The sequence below is a fragment of the Equus asinus genome, chromosome 2 (genome assembly GCF_041296235.1).
Source record: "Equus asinus isolate D_3611 breed Donkey chromosome 2, EquAss-T2T_v2, whole genome shotgun sequence".
Taxonomy (NCBI): Eukaryota; Metazoa; Chordata; class Mammalia; order Perissodactyla; family Equidae; genus Equus; species Equus asinus.
The window spans coordinates 154,877,539-154,893,696 of NC_091791.1; the positions used below are offsets into that span (position 1 = coordinate 154,877,539).

Here is a 16,158-nt window from a genome sequence, read left to right on the forward strand (position 1 = left end):
GTAGTAACTAGTTAATCAGGACGGACACACTTGACCAGCATTCTTAGGCTGGCTGAGTTTTGGTTCACAGCTGCTCTGGAAGGTCTCAGGCTACCTACTTGTGCCCTCGACACTTTGAATGAGGGTATTTCAGAGTCCCTGGAGGCTACCAAGGATAGAACTTTATAGAATTGCTCTCCAGCAGACTGGAAACCAGCCCCATCCCCTGCAAGAATTCAGATTGGGCTGAGCTGGGCCCCCTGTGGGCCACATCCATCCCTGGAGTTCCTGTCAGGTTGGCATCATACTGGGCTAGTGTCACAATTTACCTCCCTCCCAGGAGTGGATCAGTGAGGGGTTTGGAACTTACATCGAGTGCTAGTTTTTGTCAGGTACTTCACTTGGGTTATTTTCTTTAATCCTCACAGCAGCCTCTGTGTAGGGGATGCTTCCTTCACGTTGCGACTGAGGAACCTAAGGCTGAGTGAGATTCAGTAATTTGCCCAAGGTCATGCTAGCACCATGTGGAAATTCAAAATTTGAAAACACATCTAGAACCTTCTTTCAGTGAACCATGCTTCCTCCTAGCTTAGAATAGTAGATAGAGGCTAAACATCCCTGTTTTTTTTTATAGAGATGCAGGTGACATGTGTTATTATATTAGTTTCACGTATACAACATAATGATTCAATATATATATATTGTAAAATGATCACCACAATAAGTCTAGTTAACATCCATCACCACACATAGTTGCAAAATTTTTTTTCTTGTGATAAGAACTTTTAAGGTCTACTTTCTTAGCAACTTTCAAATATGCAATACTTATTATTACCTCTAGTTACCATGCTATACGTTACATCCCCATGACTGACTTATTTTATAAGTATATGTCATGGAAATTTGTACCTTGACCTCCTTCACCCATTTCATCCCCCTGCCCCTCCTCGCCACCCCCCACCGGCAACCACCAGTCTGTTCTCTGTATTTGTTAGTTCAATTTTGGTGGTGGTTGTTTAGATTCCATGTATAAGTGAAATCACACAGTATTTGCTTTTGTCTGACTCATTTCACTCAGCATAATGCCCTCAAGGTCATCCATGTTGTCACAAATGGCAAAATTTCCTTCTTTTTTATGGCTAGATAATATTTCCTTGTGTATATCTACTGTTCTTTATCCATTCATCCATCGATGGGCACTTAGGTTGCTTCCATGCCTTTGCTATTGTAAATGACGTTGCAGTGAACATGGGGGTGCATACATCCTTTTGAGTTAGTGTTTTCATTTCCTTCTGATAAATACCCAAAAGTGGAATTGCTGGATCATATGGTAGTTCTATTTTTAATTTTTTGAGCAACCACCTCTGTACTGTTTTCCTTTGTGGCTGTACCAGTTTACATTCTCACCAACACTGCACAGGGTTTGTTCCCTTTTCTCCACAGCCTCACCAACACTCGTTATTTTTTGTCTTTTTGATGCTAGCCATTCTAACAGGTGTGAGCTGATATATCTCATTGTGGTTTTGATGGGCGTTTCCCTGATGATTAGTGATGTTGAACATCTTTTCGTGTACCTGTTGGCCATCTGGATGTATTATTTGGAAAAATGTCTATTCAGATCCTCTGGCCATTTTTAAATCAAATTGTTGTGGGTTTTTTTTTTTGCTATTGAGCTGTGTGAGTTCTTTATGTATTTTGGATATTAACCCTTTGTCAGATATATGATTTGCAAATATTTTCTCTCATTCTGTAGGTTACCTTTTCATTTTGTTGATTGTTTTCTTTGCTGTGCAGAAGCTTTTTAGTTTGATGTAGTCCCACTTGTTTATTTTTGCTTTTGTTGCTTTTGTTTTTGGTGTCAAATCTAAAAAATCATCACCAAGACCAATGTCAAGGAGCTTACCACCTTTATTTCCTTCTAGGAATTTGGGGTTTTTTTGCTGAGGAAGATTAACCCTGAGCTAACGTCTTTGCCAGTCCTCCTCCACTTTATGTGTGGGTCTCCACCACAGCATGGCTGACGAGTGGTGTAGATCTGCACCTGGAGTCTGAACCCATGAATCTGGGCCACCATATGGAGCGCACTGAACTTAACAACTACACCATGGGGCCGGCCCCTCCTTCGAGGAGTTTTATAAGATTTCAAGTCTTAAATTCAAGTCTTTAACCTATTTTGTGTTAATTTTTGTGTATGGTGTAAGATAGTGGTCCAGTTTCATTCTTTTTTTTTTTTTTTTTAAAGATTGGCACCTGAGGTAATGTCTGTTGCCAATATGTATTTTTCCTTCTCCTTCTCCCCAAGGCCCCCCAGTATATACCCAGCATATAGTTGTATGTTCTACTTGTAGGTCCTTCTAGTTGTGCAATGTGAGACGCTGCCTCAGCATGGCCTGATGAGCAGTGCCATGTCCGTGCCCAGAATCTGAACCAGTGAAACCTGGGCTGCCAAAGCGGAGCACGGGAACTTAACCACTCTGCCACGAGGCCAACCCTAGTTCCATTCTTTTGCATAGTGCTGTCCAATTTCCCTAACACCATTTATTGAAGAGACTGTCCTTCCCCCATTGTATATTCTTGGCTCCTTTGTTGTAAATTAATTGACAATATATGCGTGGATTTATTCCTTGCCCCTCTATTCTATTCCATTGATCTGTGTATCTGTTGTTGTGCTAATACCATTCTGTTTTGATTATGATAGCTTTGTAATATAGTTTGAAATCAGGAAGTGTGATGCCTCCAGCTTTGTTCCTCTTTCTCAGAATCACTCTACCTATTCAGAGTTTTTTGTGGTTCCATGCAAATTTTAGGATTGTTTTCTCTATTTCTGTGAAAAATGCCTTTGGAATTTTTTTTTTTTTTTTTTTTGAGGGAGATTAGCCCTGAGCTAACATCTGCTGCCAATCCTCCTCTTTTTGCTGAGGAAGACTAGCCCTGAGCTAACATCCGTGCCCATCTTCCTCCACTTTATACGTGGGACGTCTACCACAGCATGGCTTGCCAAGTAGTACCATGTCCGCACCTGGGATCTGAATCAGTGAACCCTGGGCCACCAAAGTGGAACGTGTGTACTTAACCACTGCGCCACCAGGCTGGCCCCTGCATGTTTTTTTATTTGAATATAGTTTCAGTATCATAATTAACCCCTCATTATGTCATAGTTTCCTCATTTATAAAATGAGGATAATAGTTTTTACCTCATAGGGATGTTTTAAGGGTTAAATAAGTTATTGGATATAAAGCACTTCAAACAGAGCGTAGCACACAGTGAGCATTATATAAGAGCTGGTAGGGGCCGGCCCAGAGGCGCACGTTCCACTTTGGCAGCCCAGGGTTCGCCAGTTCAGATCCCAAGTACGAACATGGCACCACTTGACAAGCCATGCTGTGGTAGGCATCCCACATGTAAAGTAGAGGAAGATGGGCATGGATGTTACTGCAGGGGCAGTGTTCCTCAGCAAATAAAAAAAAGGAAAAAAAAAGAGGAGCATTGGCAGCAGATGTTAGCCCAGGGCTAATCTTCCTCAAAAAAACCCCAAAACCTGGCTATATAAGTGCTAGTTACTATTTTTTGGAATGTAAATGCTACTGACCTTATTATAAATAATGCTATAAATAAACAGCAGTATTTATAAATATTGTATGAAGTTTTAAATATTTCTTTAGAATAGACCTTTTTTTGTAGAGGAGGATTGGCCCTAAGCTGACATCCGTTGCCAATCTTCCTCCTTTTTTCTTCTTTTTCCCCCTCAAAGCCCCAGTACATAGTTGTGTATAGTTGTAAATTCTTCTGGTTCTTCTATGTGACCCACCGCCACACCATGGCTACTGACAGACGAGAGTGGTGTGGTTCCACGCCCAGGAACCAAACCCAGGCCGCCAAAGTGGAACATGCCGAACTTTAACTGCTGGGCCATCAGGGCTGGCTTTAGAACAGACTCTTGCAAGAGGCCTTGCTGGATCAAAGGGTCTGAACTTTTCAAAGCCTCCTGATATGAACTGCCAGATTGCTTTCCAGAATCATTGTGTCATATTCACCACAAAGCCACCAACATTAAACACCATCCTGTTCTTCCTTGTTGTCCATCAATAGGTGAAAAGGGACTTAATTTGTGTGTGTGAGGTTGAACATTTTCTTGTTATTAATCATTTGTATTCTATAAATTGTCTCTTCATGTTCTTTCTGTATTTCCTTGTAGTTTGTTTTTTTTTGGCATGAGTTCTTTTTATAGTGAGGATTGTGTTGTCTTATATTTCATGCAGATAACTCCCTCAGTTTTCATTTTCCCTGTCTTTTAATTTTGTCCAATTTTTTTTTGATGAGGAAGATTGCCCCTAAGCTAAGATCTGTTGCCAATCTTCCTCTTTTTTCTTGAGGAAGATTGTTGCTGAGCTAACATCTGTGCCAGTCTTCCTCTATTTTTGTATGTAGGATACCACCACAGCATGGCTTGATGAGCGGTATGTGGGTCCACACCCGGTATCCGAACCTGCGAACCTGCGGCTGACGAAGCAGAGCACACAAACTTAACTGCTATGCCACAGGCTGGCCCTATTATTTTTGAGTTAGAGAAATTTAAAATTTTTCATTGTAGATCCATTCATTTTGTGTATGTGTGCCTGCATGTGTGCACACGTGTGTGTGATTTCTTCCCTGGCTTTAACGCTTAGGAATTTCTTTCCCATCCTAAAGGCAGACTAATGGTCCCAATGCTTTCTTTCTTTTAGGTTCTTTTAATTTTGTTTTTTATATTTGGTTTTTGATCTGTCTGGAATTATTTTGGTATATGATTTGAGATGATAATAGAACTTTTTTTTCACTCGGTGTAATAAATTTTAATAATACTTTTTACCATATATTGAATTTTTACATTTATTACTGTATGAGCCAACCTTATATGTTCCTAATATTAATCTTGCCTTTGTGCTTTATGATACGCTTTCCTAGCTGACAGAGAACATCGAGGTTCAAGTTCTTTGGGCTTGGAGACCCCAAAAGCCTCCTCTCGTGAGCTCAGAAGGCTGTGCACGTCTGGCCCTGCTCGTGTGCACCCTGGGGCTTTCCCTTCTGATCGTTCTGCTCTGTCTTTCATGAAGCACATGTACATTATGAGTCACATGAATTTTCTTATGTTTTCAGTACCCTTGCCTGAGTTAAGTTCATCATTCTTTCTTCTTTGTTTCCTTCTCTTCTCGGCCCGGTTAGCGTTTCTTTGCCTGTATGTGTGCTCTCATTCCCTGGCATTTCTTCATCCCAAGTCTGTGAGTGAAAACCTGTTTGTATGAATTTATTCTTTTTCTAGTTTTCTTCCATTACTTTTCTTTGGTTGAAGTTTTTTAATTAACCAAAATATCCTTTGACAAAAATATTTTTACTTCTATGTTTTATTGCAACCATGTCTCTCTTTTTTCATGTCCTTTTTTGTTCTCAGCACCTTTTCCCCATTAAAGCAAAGCTTTTACATTTCTCCTCTCAGAAGAAGTACTGCTCATCTTTCAGACCCAGCTCAGATACTGCCTCCTCTGGGAAGCCTTCAGGGCTAATATTAGTCACCATCTTCTCTGTGTTTTCATTATTTTTTTTTTCCTCCCCAAAGCCCCATATCATATACATGGTTGTATATAATTGTAAGTTGTTCTAGTTCTTCAATGTGAGCTGCCACCACAGCATGGCAACTGACAGACAGGTGGTTTGGTTCCGTGACCAGGAAGCGAACCTGGGCTGCCAAAGTGGTGAGCGCTGAACTTTAACCACTGGGCCATCAGGGCTGGCTCTGTGTTTTCATTCTTGTGGACCATGTTATGGCATCTCACACACCGTGACTGTAATGTAATTCATTGTTTTCATGGCCATCTTCCTTGCTAAGAGCGTCCTTCCTCTTCAGTGTCAAGGAAATGCCTGATTTTTCTCTATATCCCCAGCTCCAGCTCAGCCCTTGTATGTCCTAGGTGTTCCATCCGTGGATCCAGCAGGTGGAGTAGATTCAGGGCTGTACTGGAGGGCTCTCCGAGAGGTCTCCTTCTACCCTTAGATGTACCTCCCTGGGGATGAATAGCATCCTCACCTCTCTCCCTACTAGTATCCAGCCAGTGCATGAAACTGATAACGTTTCCCTATTGGATCTTGAAACACAGAATGGTCAGCCCTTTATACCTTTAAAGGGTGGTTTGGACTTGAGGCCCATAGCAGGCCTTGAGGGAATGGGGGTCCAGGATTCATCAAGCTGATTGGGGCAGTGGTGTTTGGTTGTAGATGTTGGGAGTGTGGGAGGCTAGAGGAGTGGGGGTAAGCTGGGGTCCACCCAGACGGAGTGAGGTTACCTAGGTCTGCGTAGTTGCACTGCTGCTTCAAATAAAATCTGCTGAGACGGTTATGGACATTTGTCAAAGGAACACATTCTGGAAGGAGAATTGATAAGGAAGCAAGTTAATATGTACAGATTAATTTCCCATTATTACATAATTAATTTTTTTCACTTTGAACAATTTTGTTTCCTTATTTAAGTAAAAAAGCAATTTTTTGATATAGAACATCTAAAGTGAATTATAAACCACAAAACAATATTTAATATCATTCCTTTAGAATAAAATCCATAAAGCATCCTCTCAAAAGAAAAAAAAAGAAAACAAAGAATGTACTACCACCCAGGCTACCGCATGCTCCTTTTATCTCTCTTGCCCCCTCTCTCTCTTTTATTGTCCCTCTTTGATTTACGAAAAAGAACATATAACACTTTAGAGAGCCCCGCGAGACCAGAGAAACCCTAGTCCACGGAATCCCTGACACCAGTAGGGCGCGCTGCTGCTCCTGGTCCCGAGGAAGGTCATTCCCAGGGGGCGCTGTGGGGTGAGGCAAGAGGCACCCCGCCTCTGTCTGCTTCTCACCCGCCTCAGAGAGGCGGACACGGGGCCGGAGAGAGAGGTGGGGGTAGAGAGGCTGAAACAAACCCCGGAAGACTCCTGAGTGTCACACTGATCAAGGAGGAAGGTTTAGGAGGACGCCCACCATCCAGTTAACGTTGGAACCTGGATGAGAGGGTGGGGGAAATGGGGAAAGAACATTAGCTTTTGAACTTTCTCTTTATATATTTTTGGATTGTTTCACTTATTGAAAAAACAAAAGACCTTAAAATATAAAGAATATGTAGTAAAGGCTAGACTTAAAATAAAATCGAAATGAGGTCGGGGTCACCATGGGGGTGGCAAAAGGAAGAGAAAGGGAGAAAAGGGAAATGCAGAGGGGCCTGAAGAGTAAAGGTGATGTTTCTAATGTAAGCTTATTTGTAAAACTATCACCTCCACTTCTCTTAGTATTTTTCTAATAGTGAAAACGGAGCTAGATTTTGTTGTTGTTCTTTTTCAGTGGTGAAAGCCAGGTTGGGGTGGGGAGGCAAGCAGGTGGGCCAGGTGAGCACAGCTGGGCGATTGGAAGGTGGGAGGGCCAGGAAGCACTTCTGCACCCTGGCTGCTCAAGGCCGGTCCTGTGAGTGGTACTCCCTCTGGCTCTGGAGCTGATGGGCTGATGGAGGTGTGGTGCTGGCCATGGCCCAGCAGGTGGCAGCACACCCCAGAGGTCCTGGGCTAGGAGCTGCTGGCCCTCCTTGGCCATGGAGGTGGTAGTGGAACCAGGCACCCACCCACAGGCCCTACCCTGGTGCTGCTGGCTGCTTGCCTCTGAAGGTCCTTGTTTCACACACTATGGATAGAAGTATTTATTGGTTCCCTCTGAGAAGCCCGGATAGCCAGTCTGCTTGGCTGCTCGTGGAAGTTCTGGGTACAGAGGCTCCTCCTGCCAGGAGGTTTGAGCAGCAGGTGAGGTGTGCAGGCGGAAGTGAAGGCAAGGCCTCAGGAAGCAGAGGGCAGATCCTGGGATTTTGAGCTCTGCTTTCCCTTAAAACAGCTGGGTGGGTAATATGTGAAAGAGAATATTGGTACCTATGTTGGTTTATTTTTCTGATCTAAGAAGTAATACTTTTTTTCTTTTTTAAGATTTTGTTTTTCCTTTTTCTCCCCAAAGCCCCCTGGTAGCTAGTTGTATATTTCTTTTTAGTTGTAGGTCCTTCTAGTTGTAGCATGTGGGACGCCACCTCAGCATGGCCTGGTGTGCAGTGCCATGTCTGTGCCCAGGATCCGAACCGGCAAAACCCTGGGCCGCCGAGACGGAGCGGGCGAACTTAACCACTCGGCCACGGGGCCGGCCCCACCTCTGTTAAATTTCTTACGATTACTTTGAGAAAAAAGAAAACAAAGGCTCTGCACTGGTTTGACTATCTCTAAGTATTTATGTTTCTTTTATTTATTTGTTTATTTTAAACCCCAAAATGATCATATTGTATATACTGTTCTAAGCCTTGTTTTTTTCACACACTATACCTTGAAGATTTTTTTTTCATTGAGGTATAATTGACCTATAGCATTGTATTAATTTCAGGTGTACAATATGATGATTCCATATTTGTATAGATTGTGAAATGATCGCTACAAGAAGTCTAGTTGACTTCCGTCACCGTACACAGTTACAGAATTTTATTTTTTTATTTCTTGTGATAAGGATTTGAAGATCTTTCTAGTCATCACATATAGACTTCTGTCTATCATAATTTTTTCACTGGATCTCCCTGTTGATGGAGATTTTGGATGGTTCCAGTTGGGGGCTGATATAAACAGTGTTACAGTGGACATCCTTGTGTGTTTATTTTGGCATACTTCTACAAGTCCAAATTCTTACAAGTGAGTCAAAGGGAAAATTTTAAAATTTGATGGCTAAATTTTCCTCTAGAAAGGTTGCCCCGCTTTACATGCCCAAGAAGAACGTGTGAGGGTGTCTGTTCCCATGTGGCCGTAGAGAAACCTGCCCCTGCCAGAAGCCCTTGGACATCCTAGGTGGTAGGATTGGGCTGTGGGCAGGAAGTGGGCCCAGCGCCCCTGCTGTGGGACAGCAGCCACCTCCCTCCGTGGCCTTTACCTCCTCAACTGCAAATGTCCTCGGTGGTTGTGAAGTGACTGTTGCACTGTGGGAGCCAGCAGCCTGTCTTCTAGTGATGGGGAACACTCCCTCGATTTCCCTTATCGCTTCAGCAAGGCTTTCCTGTCTGCCTGTGGATGAGAGAGTGATTAACCACATCTTCTGACTCTTCCAGGTGAAGAAGGCATATAGGCAGAAGGCCCTCTCCTGCCACCCAGACAAAAATCCGGATAATCCCAGGGCAGGTGAGAGTCTTAGGCATGGGAAGAAGGAGACCCGCTCGCCCGGGTGTGGTGTTTCCCCATCTCTGCTCCCGTGTGAGTGCTGTGCAGCGCCGATGCGCGCAGCCTGGTGCTGGGCCCCACAGCTGCTCTTTGCACCTTAGGGGCCTCTGGTCATTTGCTGATGTGCACACCTTTCTTTGCTCGTCCTTCATCTGCTGATGTCAGCTTTTCTGCCAGCCTTTGGCTTCTTTGAGGTGCTTTGTTGAGGGAGCACACCATCACCAAGTCTAACTATTTTTCTTTTCTCTCTTTTTTGATCCTTATGTTTAGCTGAACTCTTCCACCAGCTTTCTCAGGCCTTGGAGGTGTTGACTGATGCTGCAGCCAGGGTGAGCACATCCTCCTCTATCTGAATCGTCCCCCAGGGTAGAGACCACTGTGGCACTTCCCCCTCCATCTTCTATACCCTGCCATGTGGCACAGTCCTTGCCGTCCCAGCCCGGAGACCCAGTCACCAGGCTGCTTCCCGATGGCTCTGGGGCTGGGTGGCAGGACCAGGAAGATGCCTGGGCTCTGTGCTTCTCTGGCTGAGTGCTCCTTGGCGTTCCTTTCTCCCACCAGGCTGCGTATGACAAGGTCAGGAAAGCCAAGAAGCAGGCAGCAGAGAGGACCCAGAAACTTGATGAGAGAAGGAAGAAAGTGAAACTTGGTAGGTGACGTCGTGGTGCTGGGTGGCCTGCGGCTTCCCGGGGCCATTCCCACGCAGCTCCCTCACCTGTCTTCCTGGAACTTCAGTTCCAGCTACTCAGCTTTTTTTGCTCAGCTCTAGGCAGAACCCTGTTCTTAGGGGTGGATCCCAAAGGACACCCTTAGAAATAATAACAGTGACTAGATTTACTATTAGCTAAGCATTGTGACAGATGTTTTACTGTCTCCTTTAATTATCACAACCATCCAAGGAGTGGGTATTACTAAACCCATTTTTTATAGACAAAGAAGCTAAGGCACCAAAAGGATAAGAACTTGCTGGCGCTGGGACGTAAAGCCACGCAGTGTGAGCAGGACCAGTGTTCTCAGTCACTGTGCCGTCATGGTGACTCCTCCTAGCCTCATTTCTGCACAGAGCTTTCACTCTGAGAAGTCCCCTCGGAAATATCCAGAGAAGTCTAGGCATTCTTTTTTTATAAAAATAGCTTTATTGAGCTATATTTTGTATATCATAATATCCACCCATTTCAAGTGTACAATTCAAGAATTTTTAGTAAATTTACCAAATGGTGCACCTACGACTATAAATCAATTTTAGAATATTTCCATCACCCTAGTAAGATTGTTCCAGGCATTCTTTTCTTGATTTTTCTCCCCTTCTTCTCACCTATTTGATATCTGTATATTTAATATGTGCATATGCCATCCCAGTACATCCATCTGTCTATCAAAAACAAACAAACAACCTTGGACATTGTAGGCAAGTAAAGTGCAGAGAAAAGAAAGCAGTGAGGCCCAGGCCTGAGAGAAGGGTTTGCCACAGCAACTGGCCTGGCACAGAGCCACAAGCAAGTTTCTCTTGGAAGGCGGGAAGGGCTCCAGGACCTGGGGTGACTCCCTCGCACAGAGTCGGCCGTCCCTCTAGGAGTGGCCGTAGCCGGTCCGCAGTGAGGCTTGATCAGTGCAAGTTGAGGGGGAGGGAAAGAAGACAGTGGGAACTTGAGCTCAGTGGTGGGAAAAGCATCAAAGCCAAAGCAGGGTCACAGGTCAGGCTGTGGTGCCAAACTCCAGGAGCGGAGGCCAGCAGCTCCACCTACTGGCATCCCTGACATGGCCCTGGGCCGCTGACATAAGCACCCACCCACGACATAAGCACCCACCCACGCCCTGTTCACTGATCAGAGAACCGGCTTGATCAGCGTGAGCTGATTTAACTCTTCCAGACCCCGGCCGCTCAGCTGCAGCCTATGCTTCTTCTGTGCTATGACTTTTCTCAGTAGAAATGAACTTGGGAGCACAGGGGTGTGGAGGCAGGTGGCAGAGTTACTGTATGGTTTCATCCCGTGTGAGACTCTGGGGAAGCATCCGGAGCTGGCGGGCTGAGGCCACATAGAAACCGCTTAGACCAGACATTGGGTCATTCGACCTTTGTGCCTAGACCTGGAGGCCCGGGAGCGGCAGGCCCAGGCCCATGGCAGTGAGGAGGAGGAGGAGAGCCGGAGCACCAGGACGCTTGAGCAAGAGGTGAGCGTCCAGGCACACTGGCCCGAGGCCATCTGCAGGAGGAGGAGGGGGACCCAGTGGCGGTCGTGGCAGGGGAGGGCACCTTTCCACCTTCTTCTGTAGGATCTGGGTAATCTGTCCCACCCGCAGGTTGCTGAGCCCTACCTTGCAGGTGGAACCTCCCAGGGACCTTTACAAGGTGAGCCAACCTGGAATTGGATCTGCACAGAATTGTCACCCTCCCAACCCCTGCTCTGCAGATCGAACGCCTGCGAGAAGAGGGTTCCCGGCAGCTGCAGGAGCAGCAGCGGTTGATCCAGGAGCAGATCCGCCAGGAACGGGAGCAGAGGTTGAGAGGTGAGAGGCCAGCCCCCGCCGCCTCCGCCTCTGAGGGGGCTCCAGATGCCCAGAGTGGCCATGCTGGCTGCCCAGTGGAGTCGCTGTGGAGGCTTCCACCTGCCGGAACCCAGAGGCACCCCTCTCGGACACGGGCCGCCTGTCCCTTCTTCCTACCAGTTCTCTGGGGCCTATTTGCTTTTCACTCTGCCTAAGATGTCCTGGCCCCTCTGGTCTCAGTCCCAGGCAGAGCTGGTTCTATTTTGGAGCATATTACTAGGGGGAAAGGCCCTGGGACACTTTGTTTCAGGGGAACTGTGTGGTCTGTGCCTCTGCCTCTTGCCCCCAGCCCTTTGTTGGCAGAGTGCTGACCGTGGCCTTCAGCAGGCAGCTGGGCAGACGCCCCTGGGCTAGCGGCTCGTCGGGATGCGGGCGTTATTGCCTCTACCTTCCCCACCAGGCTCCTCAGCAGGGCAGGGCAGACACTGCCCTTAGTCAGGAATGACTTTTTCTAGGTCCTTCTGGCTCTGGGCAGTATCTCCTTTGGGAGAATCTCTGGCTTCCTCATATTCTACCTTGCTAATTTCCCCAAATTTTCTAGGAAAGCCAGAAAATCCTGAAGGCAAAGCGACCCCCAAGCTAAAGGTGAGCCCTGTGGGCCCATGGGCCACTTTACACTACCTCTATCCGCAAGAGCAGATGCTTCCAGTGGCTCGGGGTTCTGGCGGGGACGCTGGATCTAGGAGCCAACAGCACTACCCACATCCTCCCATTCTGCCGCCTCGGGATGAGGATGTGCCGTGAAAGGCTGCTCTTAGCCCTCACGGTTTCAGCGCAGCACTCTCCAGAAGCCCCCGAAGGAGAGTATCTTATAGGGCTGGAAACACGGCAGTGGGTGAGCAGGGTGCCTGCCTGTCATTTTCAAGGGGAACACATTTTGGGGGGGGTGCTCCCTAGATTAGAAGGGCCTTGAAGACTGGCAGGGTGTCTGTGTGGACTAAAGCTCAGTGTAGGGGTCTGTGCTGTTCAGGCGAAGGTCAGTGGTTAATGGTGACGCCCACTGCTGTCTTCTCAGCTGAAATGGAGGTGCAAGAAGGAGGTCGAGTCGGATGGTGGCTACTCCAGAGACGTCCTCCTGCAGCTTTTTCAGAAGGTCTGCCCTGCTGACTTGCCCCTTTCCTGTCACCTCATGCCACATCTCAGCCCAAACCCCAGGAGCTCCTTCCTAAACTTCCCTTCCGTCTCTACCTGCCTTTTGTTTTTTCTGTCACATAGACCATAGGACAGCCTGGAGACTTCTCCCCAGGCCACCGCCCTCCAGTCACTCTTGTTGCCATGTGTGGCCTCCGGCCTGGTCTCACCCTCACTGCCGGGTCTAGCCCTTGTCATCCCTAGAAGCAGAGGGCTTGGCCGAGTGTGGGGACAGAGGATGTGGGCATCTGGCACAAAAGCCCCATTCTCTCCACTGCCTTCAGTTGCTGACGCTGCTGTGCAGCTCTGCCTTTCTAAGTGCCCAGTCCTTGGCCCAGCTCCCCTGTGCCATCCTTCTGCATTCCTGGAAAAGTCCTTCCTTTCCCATCTCTGCTCTCCCCGCTCTGGGAGCCTAGCAACAAGAAGTAATGACCTGGTGGGCCTCAGGGCAGCCCAGGCTTGTCTCTGGCATGAGGTGGGCCATCCTGAAGGCTGAGCCATGCTTACAGGGCCCCTTGTCCCCACAGTATGGAGAGGTGCTCAACCTGGTGCTGTCCAGTAAGAAGGCAGGCACCGCCGTGGTGGAGTTTGCGACCGTCAAGGCTGCGGTGAGTGCTGCGTGAGGCTTTGGGGGGCCACTGGCGCCCTGCCATTCCAGGGGAGGGACCTAATTCTGTGGGCCCTCTGAGCTTAGGTATCCACACTCCCCAGGGATCTCTGGTCCAGCTCAGAGCCAAAGTTCCCCAGGAGCCCCCCAACTCCCTGGAGTAGTGGCACAGCAAGTGAAGGGACGGATGGGAGAATGCTCCAGGGATGAAGGAGAGCACAGACTGACTTTGTTATCTGCTGCCTGGTCCACACCCTCCACCCTCCTGTGGAAGCCGGCACGCCTCCAGTTTGGGGGTCCCGCACTGCCTTCTCCCCTTCTCCCACTCCTCAGTCAGAAGGCTCGTACGCCTCAATCGCCCATGAGGAGGGTCAGAGCTTCAGCACAGCACCGTGGGAGGTTTGCGGAGGTTGCTTGGCCCTCTTGGAGGACGAGAGTGCTGGCTCTGGTTCTTTCAGTGGGGGAAGAGAGAGCCACCTCATAGCTGACTGGAGTGATGGGACCAGGGCTGGATGCTGTGTTGGCAGGAGCTGGCTGTCCAGAATGAAGTGGGCCTGGTCAATAACCCTCTGAAGATTTCCTGGTTGGAGGGACAGCCCCAGGGTGCAGTGGGCTTCAGCCACCCAGGACTGTCACAGGTAAGGAGCCAGGCCTCACCCAACTTGGCCTGCTCAGAGTTTGGGGGCCCTTTTCCTGTTTGGGCTCTTCTCAGGGCCCTTTCCTTGCAAATGCAGGTCACGGGGAGTAGAGTGAGATGGGCAGGTCCACCCACCAAGCAGGGGGACTGCGGTTCCGTGCTGACATGTTTTTGGCTCTGAGAGCCAGGGGGCCCCACACCACGCATAATTCTTAGACCTTACCTTCCCTCCTGTCCCAGGCTCCAGTTGGGGCTCTCACCATCACTCAAAGGGGTTTTCCTGGGCCGCGGGGTGCTCGGTTGTGGTGTGAAGGATTTGGCATTTAGACGACCTAGTGCTGCGGGGAAGAGGCAGGTGACACGGGCAGCTGCTTCCCTTCCCAACTTGTTTTCCAGATGTGTCTGTCCTAGACAGGCCCCTGCTGGCAAGAGGGATCATTTCCTTAGAAATAACACGGGCTACCCGGCTGACACTGGGGCGCTACCTGGGTGCCTGACTCATAGTGAATCAGAGACTTCAGCTGACGCGTGCCCAGCACTAGCTCTTAGTCCTCACAGCTCAGCACCCCCCAAACACACACACACAGGGCCCTGGTCACACCTGCCCCTACTTTGGTGGGACAGAGAGCTTTCAGGCCAAGGACTCTCCCTTCTGTGAAATGGCCTGGGGGTGTGTGGGAGCCTCAGGCTGATGTGTTCACAGACCCCTCTGTGGGGGAATGCCCCTCCGTGTGTCAGCAAGGCCTTTGCTTTCATCGCCTCGGTCATGCCACCCCTGCTCCCCTACGTGCCCCTCACCTGGCCGTGAGGACGGGAAGTTTTCTGCGAGTGTGTCCCAGACCCTGGACAGAGCAGGAAAATGAACTGGTCTGAACCCAACTCAGGACCCTTCTTTAGAGACCTCATTCCCCCACTGTGAGTCCCAGCATTTCACAGCCCCAGATGACACTCCATAGGCTGTGTTAGAAAGAACTTTATTCATTATCTCCTGCATCCAGAGGGGAGGCTTTCAGCTCGGCACATCCACACAAGAGGAGGGAAGAGGGGGCCACAAGGTCTGGGTTGTGGAAGCGTGTGCATTGAAGCTCCCCTCTCCCCCTCTGCCACGCTTGGAAAGGCCTGGCATGTCAGAACCACATGGCCCAGCCAACTTGGGCTCTGGTTTCAAGTCTTCTGGTCAGGCCACAGAGTGGGGCAGTAGCGCGGCCTATGGCCTTGACCCAGGGGGCTCGGCCCTGGGTGGCAGGCCCCCATCCTCAGACGGTCCGGGCAGGCAGAGCTCTCCAGTCCTGGTGGACCAGCTGTGGGCCACAGCTCTTCTGTGGAAGAGGCAGACCAGCTACGCCTCTTCACGGTAACAGCCACGAGTTTGGGTCCATCCCCTAAGCCACTTCTCATGGGGGTGGGAAGGGGGGAAATCTACCACTATTTTTGGTGCATTTCCCAAGGGCTCCCATCAGTGATGATTCTGGGGATTCCCCATAGCACCCCTTTGCAAGGTGTGTCTGTGCCTTTGGCTGGCATGCCCTCGAGCCACCTTCCTCGGGCACTGGGGAGAGCTCCGGGCGGCTGTGTTGGCAGCTCAAGTCTCTCACGCGCCCGTTTCTGCTGAGATTCTTTTGGCCTTTTTCATGAGTTAGGCTCTGTATGTCTCCGTGCTCTGCTCTTCCGACTCTGCCAGCCCCTCCCTCCCCTCGCAGGCCCATGTGCTTCCCCTTCCCACCATGCCACTGGTGGCTCCAGGCCATGGTCTAGGCCAGCGCTGTCCGATAGAACCTTCTCCAGTGATGTTAATGTTCACCTGCACTGTCCAGTGTGGTAGCCGTGGTAGCCGTTAGTCATGTGTGGCTGTTGAGCAGTTGAAATGCAGCTAGTGCAACTGAGGAACTAAATTTTTAATTTTACTTATATTAATTCCAACTACAACAGCTACATGGAGCCAGTGGCTACCGTATCAGACAAGGTCAAGCCTGTCTCATCCTCCTCCCCTCAAGTCTCCCCCCTTTCCTCT

General features: G+C 48.7%; 1 protein-coding gene across 2 annotated transcripts in view; it reads left to right on the top strand.

Annotated features, from left to right (window-relative positions):
• The window catches only part of DNAJC17 (DnaJ heat shock protein family (Hsp40) member C17), a 39,852-nt gene that overhangs the window by 16,385 nt on the left and 7,309 nt on the right, over window positions 1–16,158 (top strand). For both annotated transcript variants that reach the window (XM_044765135.2, XM_044765137.2), the window contains exons 2-10: window positions 9,117–9,186; window positions 9,496–9,554; window positions 9,787–9,874; window positions 11,312–11,397; window positions 11,637–11,733; window positions 12,314–12,357; window positions 12,788–12,865; window positions 13,431–13,511; window positions 14,038–14,148. In XM_044765135.2, coding sequence (XP_044621070.1) covers window positions 9,117–9,186; window positions 9,496–9,554; window positions 9,787–9,874; window positions 11,312–11,397; window positions 11,637–11,733; window positions 12,314–12,357; window positions 12,788–12,865; window positions 13,431–13,511; window positions 14,038–14,148 — 714 coding nt within the window. The remainder of the gene's footprint in view (window positions 1–9,116; window positions 9,187–9,495; window positions 9,555–9,786; window positions 9,875–11,311; window positions 11,398–11,636; window positions 11,734–12,313; window positions 12,358–12,787; window positions 12,866–13,430; window positions 13,512–14,037; window positions 14,149–16,158) is intronic.